Source organism: Festucalex cinctus, chromosome 21 (genome assembly GCF_051991245.1).
Source record: "Festucalex cinctus isolate MCC-2025b chromosome 21, RoL_Fcin_1.0, whole genome shotgun sequence".
In the NCBI taxonomy this organism is placed as follows: Eukaryota; Metazoa; Chordata; class Actinopteri; order Syngnathiformes; family Syngnathidae; genus Festucalex; species Festucalex cinctus.
Window position 1 is genome coordinate 1127194 of NC_135431.1, and position 17210 is coordinate 1144403.

Consider the following 17210-nt stretch of genomic DNA (forward strand, 5'->3'; position numbering starts at 1 on the left):
TTATCTTTTTTTATATATATGTTTTTATTATTATTATTGACTTCAACTTCTAAAGAATGCAGGCAAACCTTGCTAAAATTGTAGTTGAACGCATCATGCAAATTACTAATAAACATCAATAAATTCTGCGTTTTTATTATTCTGTTTGGAGTGTGTGGGGGGGAAAAAATGACGAGCACGACACCAAACACAATTTGAGCATTTGACATACGTATAATGCAACATTTATTTATATTTAACTGTAGTTGCAAGAGCAACCCAATAAATAGACTAATAGAGCCTCTCACTCACAGAAAAAAAAAAGACAACAGCAGTTTTTGGAATTCACAAGAAATGAGAACACTTGGGGGGGCACATTCACAGTGACAACACAACATTTCCAAGCGTGACGATTGCACACAAATGTCCATGCACTTCCGGAGCAGTGTCACAAACAAGTGAAATAAATGTTTGCAGTTAGTGGCTTGTCAACGGGATTTTCCCTTTTTTTGTTTTGTCGTCGTCGGGATGACGTTCAGTCTTCATTTCATGTTGTAATTCACAAGACTTTTTTTCTTCTTTTTTTTTCCCCCCACCGTAATTCTTCCCTCCAGGCTTTTGACGACCATAAACAGGACCAAAAACAATAATCTTTGTCTAGTGCTTGTTGGCTTGCGTCAGTCACCAAAAATATATCCTGTAAAGCACAAGTTCGCTGTAAAAGTACGAGCGTAGTGTAAAAAAAAAAAAAAAAAAAAAAAAAAAATGGAACTAACACAACATAAATGAATATAAATCCGGCCTTAACACTTTGCGGTAACAGGCTCGCTCGACAGATTCAAAAAGAGAAGGAAGTGCGCAATTTGTAAACAATTATTCAAGAATCCGAATGCTGAAACGACAAATCTCACTTCCTTTTTTTTTTCTTTCTCGAACGTACATATATATATAAAAAAAGAAAGAAAAAGCCACCGAACCTCCTTCGTGGTCATCAGTTGTATACATTCAAACATGGCCGCTACTAGTTTAACCCCGGTAAGTCACAAACATGATCAACACAAAAATGACCATCAACTGCAAATAATGTCTTCGTTCATCTTATCAATTGACAATCAATCAAGCAATCAATTAAATGTTGTTCCACGAGATGGCAGCAATGAGCATGTCTCGCCAGCCCCATAACCGAAAAGCTTCCGTGTCCAACTGTAAACAAAACCGCGATATCACATTTTGGAACGTTTACTATTTATTTTTTTTTGTCTCCATGTTTTGATTTTCATTTGTACTCAAGTACGAGTTGCTTGATGGTTTCAAGTTACTTTGATGTTGTTAGCTTGTCGATGACATTTCACTTCCGGTTGTCATTAAGGTAGCACATTTACTGCATTTGAATGTCGTTAGCTTGACGATGACATTTCACTTCCGGTTGTCATGACGCTAGCACGCAATCTTGTACAAGATTTATACAAGGTTGAATTTGATTTTGATATGAATTGTATGGCAAAAAAGTGAAGCTAGCAGACTTTTGCTTACATTTCTTGGTTGAACCATTTGTTACGTTTTTCCTTCATGTGCCACTTTTACAGTAACCTTCAACTGCTTTTGACAAACTGCTTGAAGTGCGCACCGTTTCCCTCCATTTCCTTTTTTTTTTTTTTTGGTCTAAGAGTGAGTACGAAGGAATACTTAAAAAAAAAAAATATGACTCAGGTCACGATTACTACCGAAGCACCTTTTCAGCAGTGAAAAATTTAAATTTTGTCCCGAATTTATTTGATAACTTCATATTTTTTCCATGTACAATTAATACTTTTAAAAACTTTGTTTTTTTCCTCTTTTTCCACTGATGACATCACCACGCGTTGGTTGCTACCTACTTCCTCAGCACAGGTGATGTCATCATCAGTCGACAGCAAGTAGAAAAATGACTTTTTAAAAGGCATTAATTGTAAATGAAAAATGATGTTGCCACATTAATTATAGACAAAATATATATTTTTTTTTTTACTGCTGAAAACGGCTCAATGAGTCAAGTATCCCTTTAAAAAGTACGACTCGGGTCACATGATTACTAATACTACCGAAGCGCCTTTTAAACAGTGTTTTCTTAAGTGCATACGTTCGACAGCGTGTTACAAAGTGGGTTTTTTTGTGTGTGTTGATGTGTAAACAGCATTTCTCCTTTTGTGAGTTCCACTGCAAATGTTGGTGACATTTTGGTAATGTAAAAAAACAAAACAAAAACAGATCCCTCGGTTCAATAAATGTTGCGAAACACCGCTTGAAAGGCCACAGACAGTCGGGGACGCGTTCGCCGAACACCAAATGGTCAGTTTGCGATGCTTGCGATGTTTTCTGTGAAGTGCGAGCGGGCGGGGGGGGGAAGGCGGAGCTACTCGAAGGTCCACACCTCCAGACTGTGGATGTTGAAGTCTCGGCGGCCGGAGAGCGGCTGGTTGTTGAAGGTGGCGCATTTTGTGGTGGTGCCGCGGTACAACTCGGCGTCCAGCCACAGGCCCAGCTGACCCCTACGCAACAACAACAACAACAAAAATAGCAAAAATGGCAGATTTATTACAATAGTGGCCGCCAACAAAACGCATCACCTCCAATAAATGCCTATTAGGTGGTTGTAATTAAATGATACTTCACTTATTTATCCCATTATAGCAACAAAAAGTGAATTTTTTTTTTGTCTATAATTAATTTGATACTTTCATTATTTTTCACGTACAATTAGTGCCTTTCAAAACACATTTTGCAACTTGCTGTCGACTGAAAATGACATCACAAAAGGGCTCAGGTGACCAATCACAGCTCACCTGTTTTCTCGGTTTGGTCATGTGACATTCACAAGCTGAGCTGTGATTGGTTACCTGAGCCCTTTTGTGATGTCATTGTCAGTCGACGGCAAGTTGCAAAATGTCTTTTTAAAAGGTGCTAATAGTACGTGAATCATAATGAAAATATCACAATTATTAGAGACAAAATATGAATGTTTGGTTGCCAAAAATGGCTAAATAAGTACATTATCCCTTTATTTTTATTTATTTTTTATTATTAATGAATTATAATACCAATTAAAATGAAACAAAAATGTTAAAATTAATTAAATTAAATGTAATCAATCAATCAATTCAATAATAAACCTCAATAATTGCCCGGCAAACTAAGTAAGCGCCGACCTTTGTTCCTGTTTTTGGTGTGTCTGAATGTATATATGTAATAACTAAAATGATACATTAACTAATAATAGCAATTAAAATGAAACCAAAATATGAATAAAACGTACCCGCCTCCTCCCATCTGCAGCGAGTCAATGTTGCCTTTGACAAAGTACGAGTTCTCTCCTGTCCAGCGATACACCTGCAAAAATAATCATAACAATAATAAAAAAAAAACACTTCCGAGGGATGCTAATGCTAACGGATGCTAATAGACGCAAACCTTGATCTCGGGACAGAAGCTGTAGAGGAAAGTCTCGCCGGTGCCGTAGCAGTGCTCGCTCACTCGGAAGGGATGCGTGGAGAAGGCGCCGAAGATCTGGCCGCACGCGTCACATCCACAGCAAATGATTTCGTTTTTTCCAGACAGGTACGCATGACGACGACGACGATACCTGCTGGTCGGCGTCTTTGATGACCATGAGGACGGGGCTGTCCGCGTCCAGCAGGTTGCGGTAGAGCGTCTTGAGGCTGGTGCCGTGCTTGAGCGTGCTGTAGGACAGACGCCACGCGTGGGCCTGCACGCGGGCCGGCAGCCGGCACGACAGCTGCCCGCGGCAAACAACAACAAACAAACAAACAAAACAAAACAAAAAACGCCACGCACGTTAGTTCGGTAGGGAGGGACACGCAAATCAGCACAACGATTTATGGAAAAAAAAACAAGGATTTTGTTCAAATTTTCAAACTTGCATGCCTTGCGCAATTCATTTAAATAATTAAATCAATACAAAAAAATAAATAACATAAGAAACATAATAAACAAATAAGTAATCATAATACTAATACAGTAAACAAATACAAAAAATAAATTCAATAATAAACCTCAATAATCCGACTTTCAACAATTTCTTACGACTAATTCTTATAAATACATAAATACTAATAAATAAATAACATTCTAAACAATAAACATAATAAATAATAATATATTATTTTTAAATAATAATAAATTTAAATAAATACAAATAAATAATATAATAAAAATAATAAACGTAATAAATAATATAATAAATAAACAAACATAATAAATAAATAAACAAACTCAATAATAAAACCTCAATAATCCGACTTTTAAAAATAGGATTCAGTACAAATTTTACTTGCGTGCCTTCAGTAATAAACCTAAATAAATAAATACAAATAAATAAAGAAATAAACATAACAAACAATAAACCTAATAAATAAATTATATTCAAAATAATAAGAAATAATAAGAAACAATAATAAATAAACACAATAAACAAATCAATTCAATAATAAACCTCAATAATCCGACTTTTTCAACCATTTCTTCAAAAAATAGGATTCAGTACAAATTTACACTTGTTAAAAGATTTGCGTTAGCCTGTCGATGGTGTTTTGCATTCCATGTTAGCATGAAGTGATACACTTTGGTTTCATACTCTTGCGTTTACATCTATAAAGAAAACATTTTGGTTTATACGTCCTTTTTTTTTTTTTTTTTATTTCCCTCGTGTTGATTAATCGTGAAATTGTCGCACCTTCTCCACGTGCGTGTCCTGCAGCAGACTGCTGGCGTCGCTCATCAGCGGCAGGCCGTCCGCCGCCGGCTCGCCGTCGCAGCTGCCGAAACTTTGCCTGCGCTTGGCCTCGTCGATTGTGATGATCTGCACACAAATGCAGGCGGACGCAAAAATGACAAAAGAATGGGAAGATTTTTTTTTTGGTTGTTGTTCAATTTCATGTTTAACTCATTGACTGGCAGCCATTTTGACTGAAGCAATCCCCTTTGGCTGTTTGACTGGATTTTGCAAGACCCGCAGAATATTGCGTTCGATTGCTATAAAAACATGGAACTCACCAAAAGAACGATTAAAGTCTCTTCTTTCATCACAAAAAAATAAAAATAAATTCTATCTGTTTCCGTTTTGCAGCAATTGGCATTAGAATATAGCTAAGTTTTATCATTATTCCTGGTGAAAACTAGCAAAAAGAGTTTGCTGCAACATGGCCCTTAGCTGATCTCTTATACTCTGCTGCCACCTGCTGGCCGTTTTTTGTAATTACTACCATTTTTTTCATCCATCTTCTGTAGTTGAGAGGGCCGTCTGTATGCTCTAGCATAAAAAAAAAAAAAGATAAAAATACGTCTTCGTGACACTTAAAACATTAAAAATAGAACGTATTTATACGTTTTTGGGAGTAAAACGAGTGAAAGACAATGTGCAAAAAATGACCACAACCAGATTGGGTGCTCATGATCTGAGATGTTAAAAAAAAAAAGAAGAAAAAAAAAGTGGATTGACCTCCCAGCTGCAGGAGGCGGGGTCGCCGAAGAAGTTGTCGATCATGTCCAGCTCGTCCTTCTCCACCACCACGAAGCCCTGCTCGCGCGCCTCCTTGCCGTACACGTCGGGAGACCACTGGACGAAAAAGGCGTACAGGTGGTCCACTCTGGGAGGGGGAAAAACAAAACAAAAAAAAAACGTACATTTCCAGGCGCTCAGTTGCCGTCGGCGGCGGACTCGTCTCGCAAGCGGACGGATCCGGTCTGACCTCTCCTGCGGCACGGCAAACCAGTACTCGGGTTTCTTGCGCGGGCCGGCCAAGAAGGAGGAGGAGGAGTGGTGCGCCGGGCCGGACGTGACGACGGCGGCGGCGCCGCTGGCGAACGACTTCCTCATGGGTTTGCCCACTTTGAAGCAGAGGAACATGGGCGGGTTCTTGCTCTTCTCCTCCGACGAGAGAAGCAGGTCTGATGATGATGATGATGACATCATCAGGAAATGTCAACTTGATAATATATGACTTTGAAAGGACAATGACATCATCATCATCATCATAATAATAATAATAATAAGTAAAATAAATAATAATAATAATAATAAATAAATAACTAATATAAAAATAAAATAACATATCTCACTAAACTAACTAAAATAACTAATGTAAAATAATAATAAAATAAATAATATAAAAATAAAATCTATCACTATAACTACAATAACTAAAATAATAATAAACAAAATAAAATAATATTAATAAAATATAAAAATAAATAAATAAATAAAAACATATCTAACTAAGCTAATGTCATTGATAATCAAATTGGAGTACTTTTGTTGATACCTTTGATGGGCGCTTGGATCCGCTCCATCAGCCACGACTTGACCTCGGCGTCGTAGCTCCGCCTCCGTCCGTCCTCCTCGCCGAGTGGCTCGGGTCCGGGTGGGGTCTCGGGACCCTCCTGGCCCTCCCCCTCCGCAACTTTGGACGCGGCCTCTCGGATACCTGCGGGGTCCTCGCGGACGGACTCGCCGTCCTCCACGGAGCTGTTGTGGGCGAGGCCTTCGTCCACGTCGTCCTCCGCTTTCCCTTCCGTCTGGCCGGGCGGCGTGTCGCTCGGCGCCGTTCGGTCGCCGCCGCCCGCCTCGTCCGCGCTCCCGTCGACGGCGGGCTCCAGCTCGGTGAAGCCCTCGTCCGACGGAGACTTGTCCGCCCGCTCGCCGCCCGCGCCGCCGACTGCGACGGCATCCCAGGTGAGCTGGCGCGGTCGGCTCCCCGTGTTTCACAAAGGGGGGGCGGAGCGTGCGCTCGCTCACCTGTTTCCAGCAAGGCCGACTCCAGGTCGTCCAGGACGATGGGCCGCTTGCCCGCGTCCGGCGTTTGGTAGCGGCTGAACGGGTTCAGGTCCCGCTCCGACGGAAGCTCCTCCCACTCGCCGGGCCTGTAGACAGGACACAGATCCTGGGGTAGGTCGCTGCGGTTCGTCGACGGGGGTCAAGTGAGGATGACAATGGAAAAAAGGGGGAAACACAAAATCAACAAAAAACAAAATGAGACCCAAACAAAATCATGCATGAGCAAAATGAAAATGAACACATATTGTATGACATTAAAGGAGAAGTCAACCCCCCCCAAAAAATTCTTAATAATAATATAAGTATATATGTTCTATGCAGCCCCACTAAATCTGTCTAAATATGGCGGAATATGAGATCAGCAGCAAAATCCAGAAGTTTTTATCAGTACCGGAAGGCGGCCATTTTGTTTCATGCTGTCGCGTGGAAATGACATCACAGCTGCTCAGGTAACAACCAATCACAGCGCAGCTTTAGAAAACGGAGAGAAAAAATAAATAATAATAATAATAATAGCGATCGTTTTGATAATTGAAATCATGATTATTCAAACAATTATTTTTTTTCGGTACAAAATAATGATAATAATAATAATGCATTATATTAATAGGCACCTTTCTAGACACTCAAGGTCACCATACAATTTAATTAAAAACAAACATTTAAAAAAATATGAAGACAAATACAATAATTTGAAACACTATAATGATGTAGCTTCCTTTTGGACCAAACAAGATTTGTCAATTAAAAAAAAAAAAAAAAAAAGGTGAAAATAAATTTAAAATAAATAAATTAAAATAAACAAATAAATAAATTTAAACAACTCAAGTATTAATAATCTTTTATTTGTGTTTATGAATATACAGATTTTGTATTTATGGAGTGTAATTGAAATTGTAATTGAATTTCGATGAATTGCAAAGCCCGACGCTCGCTGCAATTGGCCGTTGCCCGAGCGACCGTGATGTCATCTTCAGTTGACAAGTGGCAAAATGGCCGCCACCAAAGCTGGATTTTACAAACGGTTGCATAACTCAAATTCCGCAAATGTCCTATTCATCATCAGAATGTCACGTTGAGATGAGTGAGGTCACATATAATCATATTCTTATCAAGAAATGTTGAAGGCCGACTTCCACTTGAATTCATAAGACAAAAGACCCAAAAATGCGTGAAGGAAGATGATTGACAGGAGGACATGCTTCAATTGAGAATGTTTTGCTCACGAGGGCAGCGCGTCTTTGAGCTTCATGCGCGACACGTCGTCGTAGAGCGCCACGGAGACCACCTCCTCCATGGGGCAGATGAGGCCGTACTCCTCGCAGCCGTGCTCGATGACCAGCGGGTCCGACTTGTGCGGGTCGAACATGATGTTGTTGGGCGTGACGATCAGGACGCCGCCCACCACGCCCTGACCGCCGACACACAAAACGTTTGCTTTCGAGCGGGTTGCCGCGGCGACGGCAGAACTTTGCTCGCCACGTTAGCGGGATTTGGGAATTGCTGTCGATTTGCGCGACGAGCGTTCTCACCATCCCGTCGGTGAAATATTTGCAGCTCATCTTGATGAATTTGACCGTCGCCGGGCTCTCGTCCTCGGAATTCGGCGAGAGTCGCCGTTGGAGGGAGCGCGAGGGCCCGCACTTCACGCTGTCGTCCTGAAGGACGAGAAAGGAAAGGAAAGGAAAGGAAAGGAAAGGAAAGGAAAGGAAAGGAAAGGAAAGGAAAGGAAAGGAAAGGAAAGGAAAGGAAAGGAAAGACGTTTCAAAGTGGGGGAAACTTGTGAATGGAATCGACACACTGGCCTCTTCATTAGGTACACCTATCGACAGCAATGCATTGCAAAAGATGGAAGACCAAAAATGGCCAAAATAAAAAATTAATAAAAAGATGTTAAATTTTTTTTATAGAATTAAAAAAAATATATATATATGCATGAATAAAAGTACAAACTAAATACAAAAAAATATATAAATGGAAATAAAAAAAATAAAAAAAATATATGCATAAATAAAAGTAAAAACTAAATTCAAAAAATAGTATCAAATGGAAAAAATTATATATATATATATATATATATATATATATATATATATATATATATATATATATATATAAAGTAAAAACTAAATACAAAAAAATAAATATAAATAAATATAAATGGAAATCAAAAGAAAACAAAAAATATATATATACATAAATAAAAGTTAAATTTCTATAGCACCTTTCATACTTCAAAAGCAACACACGGTGCTGCACATTAAGAAAATATTAATAATAATAATAATAAATTTTTTAAAAAAAAAGGACACAACACAAACAACGAAAATCAAAAACAGCAACCGACTCCCACCCACCCTGTGTAGCAGGTGCAGTTTAAAAAATAATAATAATAAAAAAAATTTTTTTTAAAAAGGATTGATTGATTGATTGATTGATTGAGGAAATTCATTTTCTCATTGCCAAATCACTGTGGAACTTTTTGAAGCGTGCTCCCTTTTAAGTGGATCTGGTGAAAGCAAACAAACAAATCCTTGCAGTTTTTGTTTTTTGTGACTTACCGGAGTGATCTCCAAAGAGGAGCCGTTGGTGAGGGACGGCGCCGAGTTGGTCCGAATGTCGATTTGAGTGCGGCTCACGTCGGGGACAAACAGCTTCTGCAACGGCGACAGCGTTGACATGATTTGTGATTTGCCATTTGCAACTTACGTCCTCACTCCCTCACTCCCTCACTCACTCACCTGTCCGGGGTAGACGCTGCGGCAGAAGAGCTTGTTGAGCTGCACCAGCTTGTTTGGGGTGACGTTGAAGTTGAGGGCGATGCTGTTCAGGGAATCGTTTGGGCCAACCTGACGGGCACAAAAACAAAACAAAAAACAATTCAGTCAAATCCAGCCGTCGGCAATCCGGGAGCGTTGCGCTAATCGACTGGACTCACGATGAACTCCGCCGTCCCCGGCGGCCTCCTCTTCTCCCTCCTGTTACTTTTAAAGCCGTCGGCTGTCGGCAAGACGACAAACAAGTCAACGTTGAGTCATGATGTTGCCAGCAAATCTTGTGAAAATCCATAATCATATCGATTTTTCCCATCGATTAATCGAGTCATTGCCAGCGGGAAACCTGATCCGCATGCTAGCTGTCACGTCTTTTTTGGAAGTTAAAAAAAAAAAAAAAAAGTTGCAAAATACTGTCGACAAGTCTTCTTGCTGAAGTTGGCGACACTCCTCAAAATGGAAGCTTTCAAAATAAAAGCAATAAAATTGAAGATTTTCAAAATTAAAGCATCAAAAATAAAAAAAATCAAGTATTTCAAAATATAGGCGTCAAAATGGAAGCTTTTCAAAATTAAAGCATCAAAATTGAAGCTTTTAAAAATGAAAGCATCAAAGTGGAAGCATTTCAAAATAAAAGCGGAAAATTGGAAGCTTTCAAAAATTAAAGTGTCAAAATGGAAGCTTTTCAAAAATAAAATCATAAAAATCGAAGCTTTCAAAAAAGCTTAAAAATGGAAGCTTTTCAAAACAAAAGTATAAAAATTGAGGCTTTTAAAATAAAAGCACCAAAATGTAAGCCTTTCAAAATGTATGTCGTAGCACATAAAGTACCAGGAGCCGCTTGGCCCAATAAGGCCCCCCCTGCCACCCCCCCCCAGTTACGTTCAAGTCAAAAGCCCCGCCCACACCGTTATCATACGCACACTCACTAAGCCGACCCTCGCCAAAGTCGGCAGTCTGCATTCGCTTCTTGCCAAAGACACACACAAGCTATTAGCGACGCGCTCGCTCCCTCCCTCCCTTCCTCGCCCCCTTTCACACTGCGCCCTCCACCAGGCGAGCGAGCGAGCGGCATGACTCAGCTTGAAGAAAGCATCCGAGACAACATGGCGCCCGTTTGACTGGAGGACCACTGCTGATTATCACACCGGATGGAGTTTGCAGCCTCCACTCGCATGGATGCTCATACAATATAAGGCTCACGATAACGATTATCTCACGATATGACGATACCGCGATTAGCGATTATTTAAATTTGTGTCTTTCTTAGAACACTACTGTCATGCAACATGTCAGTCAGTTACATCGTCAATTGTTGCATTTTAGAAACTGTGACACCATTTTCTTTGTGTCACATTGCAAAAGTAAATAAATAAAATGACTCACTTTAAAACGACTTGTTTCAAAATGTTAAAATTGAAGATATAGTCCACATTTTTCGCAAAACGGAGTCAGTTGCTGGACAGATAAACACAACTCAAAGGAAGCTGATGAGTCGTCTTCTTCGCCTGAAGACTCGCGTCCATTTCCCCGCCACTCCTATGAGGTGCTCCCCCTAGTGGACCGCCAAAGTAATTGCTCAATAAGTCATGAACAATGGAGCTGCTCTAGTGGCTGTACATTAACTACAAAAATACTGCGACACATGGCGTAGGCGCGTCGATAATCTATCGGGAGGCAAAGCGCCACGATTTATCGATATGTCGTCACGCTCCTAGTCCAGAGACGCACGCAAAGTCACTTTTGAGAAATGTCTTCATAAAAAAGGACCGCAGCCAAAACGTGGTTCAGAACATTCGTCCATCCGACCGTTTTGGATTTTTAATTTTCGCCACAAAAAAATGTAAATAAAATAAAAAACCTGAAGTTGTCATGCATATTTTGTATTTTGCATAACAATTTCAAATATATATAAATAACAAAATAAATCATAGCTAATTTGTGGATTTTCTTCTGGAATGCAAGCCACAAATGAAAATCTAACGTATCCTTCACTGTATTACTTATTTATCTTGTGTGTGTGTGAGTGATTTCTGCTTTTAGGAATGTGCTGGCCGCCTCTCGTAATTACAGCAGAGTGCAGGATACGGCTTACGCAACTTCCCGATGAGGTCATCATAAAGCCGCCCGTCCGCAAAAGTCTTGAAGAACACAACATCGCTTATCACTCAGCAAGTGAAAGCGACACAAAGTGACACAAACGAGTGCTCAAGGATTCCCTTGCGGCTTGTTTGAAGGCGACAAAAAAAAAAAAAAAAAAAAAAAGTGTCTCCTTTACCTGAGCCGGCAGGTGTTTTTGCCGCCATCGTCCTCGGCACGCCGGCCTTCTTGTTGGCTTCGCCGCAGTCATTTGGGGCGATGAGCGCCGCGCCGTGCTCGCTTTTCTCCGATTGGCTCTGCTTGAGCTGTCTCCGCCGCTTTAGCCTGGAAAGAAAACAACACAAAGTGGTGACTAAGTAACTAACTAACTAGCCAGCTCGGTTGAAGTCACTCAAAACAGCAAAAACTTCCACGCGCACTTCTCTTTGGCCCATAAAATGACTGTCAACAGCTAGCGTTTGCAATTAGCGTAATCCAGCTAACGAGAGTTGCTCAAACAACAAAGATGCAAAATAAAATAAATCAATCTTGCCTCACTTTTGTATCCAGTTTGCTGATATAATTTGTTTTGGGCCTGTAAAGGAAGAAATTGGTTGTGTGGTTTCGGCAAAATGTCACTTCAAAACTTACTAGCTAACTAAGCAACGCAGTTAAAAGTTATTTAACAACAACAAGTTATTCAGTTCACTTTTTTTTCTGCATTACCACCATACTTCAAGTTCTTCCTTGGCCCATGAGACAACAATTAAAGGAAATGGCTTGAGCAGTTTTGGCGGTAATCAAGCTCACTAGCGAGTTAGCTAGCTAGCTAGCTAACTGAAGACAGTCAGTTCAGGTCTGTTAGCTAGCTAGCTAGCTAACTAACTAACAGACTGTCTTCAACCCACGATATCCCTGAACAGAAATCTGTTCAGACGTTTTCAAATAATCTCACAATGTAAACAACTAGCTAACTCAACTCAAATGACAAAAAAAAAAAAAAAAAAAAAAAGGCTAAATTAAGTTCTGCAGTTCACACTTTTTTTTCTGGATTACCACCATACTTCAAGTTCTTCTTTGGCCCATGAGACAACAATTAAAGGAAATTGGTTGAGCAGTTTTGGCGTGAATTGGGCTCGCTAGCTAGTTAGCTAGCTAGCTAGCTAACAGACCTGAACTGACTGAAACAGCAAAGCACTTTTTGATTACACTGAAGTTTTTCTTCGAGCCACGATATCCCTGAACGCAAATCTGTTCAACCGTTTTCAAATAATCTCACAACTAGCTAACTCAAATAGCAAACAATGCTAATTTTAGTTCTTCAGTCCACACTTTTTTTATGGATTGCCAGCCTAATTCAAGTTCTTCCTTGGCCCATGATGAGACAACAATTAAAGGACATTGGTTGACCAGTTTTGGCGTTAATTGAGCTCATGAGCAAGCTAGCTAGCTAGCTAACAGACCTGAATAGACTGAAATAGCAAATCACTTTGACGACACTCAAGTTCTTCTTCGACCCACGATATCCCTGAACAGAAATCTGTTCAACCGTTTTCAAATAATCTCATAATGTAAACAACTAGCTAACTCACCAACAAAGCTAAAAAGGTTAGCGAAATGGCAAAAAAAAAAAAAAAAAGTGTCCAAATTGTTGCGATTCTGGAACTCGCTTGTTGCCATGGCAGCGCCTTGTTTGTCATAATCACTAACAGGCTTGAAAGTGACGTCAGGCCACCATTTTGGGGGCGCGCACAACTTGCAAACTGCGTCGAGGCAGAGCAGCGTGCTAATTACAGATAATGCAAAGGGAAAGCTAAAGAGGAAACGAAAGGACTCGGCCAGGCTAAGATGAAACGGATCCATCAAATGCTTTCACTGGGCGGGCTGACGACGCTTTAAAAATAAATAAATAAACACCGCAAAGTGTTCTTAATGGAGCGTGGATGGGCTCGATAAGGCCTCGCCCATCGCCTCGGGCCGCCACTTTCACTGAAGCGCTGACGCTGGTGCGTTCGTGTGCCAGCTCTGGAATCTTCAGACGCATTCCCGACAACGGCATCTGTTTCACTCCAGGCTACTTCCCATAACAAAAATAACATAAAAAAAAATAAAACCAAATTCCCCTTTTCTCTCTCCCCACCAACTTGTAGGGAACTTACCAACTCACAGTACAGTGTTCCCTCATTTATCGCGGGGGCTATACGTTTCAAAAAACTACCCTGTCCGGTGCGTTTTGGCCTCTTGGGGGCAGTGTGGTGCCGTGCGTCTATTGACGTACACACTTAAAGTGAGTACGGTAGAAAGTTGCGATTTAATTCTATTAAAATAAGTTACAGACTTTGTGCCTTTGTGTAGTTTTATCTCATCTGTGGGGATGTGTTTGCACAAGATTTGTGTGTGGATATTCGTTAGTTGAAGGGAAAGATGCTAACTTCCTGTTAGCATTTGCTTACTTCCTGTTAACGGCGCTCGCTAAAATTAACAGTGGACGTTATGTGCTGCGTTGAAGACCATCTTTTTCTTTTAACGCTTAGTTCCTTAGATTAGTTATAATTCCATCCATCCATCCATCCATTTTCTTGACCGCTTATTCCTCACAAGGGTCGCGGGGGCTGCTGGCGCCTATCTCAGCTGGCTCTGGGCAGTAGGCGGGGGACACCCTGGACTGGTTGCCAACCAATCGCAGGGCACACGGAGACGAACAACCATCCACACTCACACGCACACCTAGGGACAATTCGGAGCGCCCAATTAACCTGCCATGCATGTCTTTGGAATGTGGGAGGAGACCGGAGTACCCGGAGAAGACCCACGCGGGCACGGGGAGAACATGCAAACTCCACCCAGGAAGGTCCGAGCCTGGACTCGAACCGGAGACCTCAGAACTGGGAAGCGGACGTGCTAACCACTCGACTACCGTGCCGCCTAGTTAGTTATAATTCTTTCATAAAAATATACAAGTTTCCCCCTGTACTAAACATCATGAAGCACAAAATTTATACATTATTTAAGGCGCGTTGTAAAATGTCTAAAGTCCTCTTGTTTATGTTGAATAAATAAATATATAATAAAACATAACAACACATTATATTATGCTGTTTCTACTAAGTATTGTATCAAATGTTTGATCCTGTAAATGTATAAGATCGTATGCCGAGAAACGTTTCTTGGGAGGAGCAACATGGCGGCCTGGCCACCTCAACAACAACAAAAGTCATATAGGGCCTATGTGTGCAACTAACGAATTTGGAAGCGCATTTTTAAGGGATGTAAAACGTAAAAGCATCCTTACCTGGCAAAGTATCCCGGCTTCCTGTCCCTCTTCTCCATTTGGTCCGGGCCGCTTAAACGAGCATGCTGGGGGCGACTTGGAGACCCCTCCGCACATGCATCCACCTTTTGCGTCCCGTTCACAGCACGTCTCGTACGCCGCTACTCTACGTCTTTCTCGTCCTGCGCAGGCACCCATTGGTCATGCTCAGTGCAGCAACAACAACAACAATAACAACAACAACCTCGAAACGGACTCGAAACTCTAAACGGAACATAAACACACATCTGCTTATGGTTAACGCTGATGACTGTGCTATTATTGCAAGCAATCCTGGACCAAACCGTTGAATGTGACAAAGCATGCAACTCAAAGTGGATCTCTAAGCACGAATTATGAAACATCACTTAGCTTTTGAATAAAGCCTGACGTTACGTTACGTAACAAGGCGAATTGGTGCGTAAAGTTCAAGTCCAAGCGACGTGTTTTGTTTGTTGTTTTTTTTACCCGTTTGCGTCTAGTAGCAACGTTCCTCCTCGCTTTGCATCGGCATGCTCGCCGCTTGCTCCCTTCACGACATCGCGGACGGACAGAAAGCCTTCGAGAAGACAGACCGACGCCGAGCTCTCGCCCGCCCGCGGCTAAACAAATCCGTGCTCGCGTCTCGAATCGATCGAACAGCGTAGAGAGCAAGGTCCACCACTCCGCCACAAGGCAGCCCAGCTGATGATGATGATGATGCTAACGCGCTTGCTAGCTCGGAGCGACTCTGTTGACAAGACAATAGAAAAAAAAAAAGAAAAAAAAAAAGCCTAGTGGACTGAGGAGGGACATGTCACTTGAACGTTCCACGCCGGACCGACTCTTCCTCCTTCCTCCTTTTCCTCCGACTCGATGACAGCAACGTTAAAGTCTAGTGTGCATCTAGAAATAAATTGTAAAGAAAAACGCCATGGAAAAAAACAAGCGCTTAGCCCAAAACCGTTGCACATACCTCGCGTGCATCCTTGCTCGAGCTCGTTTCAACCGGGAGGCAACTTTGACGCCCTCTAGTGGCAACGAAGGGTTAACACATCCACAGGAGTTCATATGAACAGTTTACCTCAAGCAGTCAAGCGTTTACGGCTCCCAATATTTATATTTACCATGTAATGTCACATGGCATCGCTTTTAGCGCATCCTTGGTGCTGTAAAAATTAGGAATCGGCGCTTTCACCCCCGCGGCCGCGTTCGATACCGGCTGTCGGTTTAAGATGTGATCGGGCTGCCACATCGTAGCGGAGTAAATAATACATAAAATAATTGTCTCAGATGTGACAAGTATTGTGATTTTAGATTGTTAATGCGTTCCTATTATCATTATGACTTTTTTTTGTTATTGTGATTAATTTGTGAACAGCTAAAAAAGAAACCAAACCCAAGCTAACTTCGTTAGCGCTGATGTACTGACGTCACCGGCAAGCGCGAAGGCGCTTCAATGTATTTATTTTTTCACTCTTAAAGTATCATGCTTTTATATTTTTTCAGGTTTCTTTACGTTTTTACAATTTTAGTCCAAATGTTTTTATTTATTTTTTTAACAATTGTAAACGGACAATTTCCGGACAATCCTGTAGCGTGACGTCATCTTCAGGCGACCCCGACACAATCTGCTACCCCGATCACATCTTCCACCGACACCAGTACCAATATTAAACCATTATCATTACACTGGATTGTTTTTTTTCCCTTTTTTGTTTTGTTTTTTGTTTTGTTTTGTTTTTAATAAAGCAAAGTTACAATTAGTAAGCCATTCGAATTGATTCAGGTTATATGGTCAACACGAGTAATTTTTGGACAGTTGGCGGCGGTATGTAGTTCTCCTACTGGCCACACGATGTCACAATTTAGTCACAATTCAGAACGTTTGCGTGAACACAAAAAAAATGCTGTCCTTATTTTTTATTAATACATTTACAATGAAACATTAACTGCTTACTTATTTGGGGAGATGAGAATAAACAACAAATAATAATCACCAAATTGAATTAAAGACATTCCAGCTTTATTTTCATTTAATTAAAAAAAAAAAGTAACTCAGGTAAATACAAATATAATATTACCATAATTGTTTGTTTGAAGGCTTAAAAATGTAATTGCTCAATGTGCATGCGCACATTCTTCAAAGGTGTGTAAAAATGTTGATGATTCAAATAACGTAAATCATTTAAAAAAGAGAGGAAAAAAAGGTGGGCGCATATAAATAAGAATTGCATATGCGGGTCCTTTGTTGCACTTG

The 17210-nt window shown here is 40.8% G+C and overlaps 1 protein-coding gene across 3 annotated transcripts; it reads right to left on the minus strand.

Moving 5' to 3' along the window:
* Window positions 1-208: 208 nt before the first annotated feature.
* Window positions 209-15998, minus strand: ncoa7b (nuclear receptor coactivator 7b). Of its 3 annotated transcripts, none has more exons than XM_077510115.1 (17): window positions 15927-15998; window positions 14954-15114; window positions 11861-12006; window positions 9747-9808; window positions 9550-9657; window positions 9370-9465; window positions 8341-8466; window positions 8035-8219; window positions 6770-6927; window positions 6297-6689; window positions 5724-5922; window positions 5474-5621; window positions 4709-4834; window positions 3599-3751; window positions 3427-3522; window positions 3272-3345; window positions 209-2507 (listed from the first exon to the last, which is right to left on the minus strand). In XM_077510115.1, exons 2-17 carry the CDS (start codon window positions 14989-14991, stop codon window positions 2372-2374), a joined length of 2244 nt encoding a protein of 747 aa, XP_077366241.1. In that variant the 5' UTR covers window positions 14992-15114; window positions 15927-15998; the 3' UTR covers window positions 209-2371. The 3 variants fall into 3 exon arrangements, with proteins under 3 accessions (XP_077366241.1, XP_077366242.1, XP_077366240.1); XM_077510116.1 differs by lacking the exon at window positions 15927-15998 and adding an exon at window positions 15440-15917 and having other exon boundaries at window positions 6770-6894; XM_077510114.1 differs by lacking the exon at window positions 15927-15998 and adding an exon at window positions 15440-15917.
* Window positions 15999-17210: the final 1212 nt, after the last annotated feature.

Coding starts and splice junctions, on each gene's coding strand:
- ncoa7b (XM_077510115.1), bottom strand. CDS start 14,991: ATGGAGAAGAGGGACAGGAAGCCGGGATACTTTGCCAG. Junction 6,690..6,769: donor GTCGGCCTTGCTGGAAACAG/GTGAGCGAGCGC, acceptor ATGCCGTCGCAG/TCGGCGGCGCGGGCGGCGAG. Junction 3,346..3,426: donor GCTTCTGTCCCGAGATCAAG/GTTTGCGTCTAT, acceptor TTATTTTTGCAG/GTGTATCGCTGGACAGGAGA.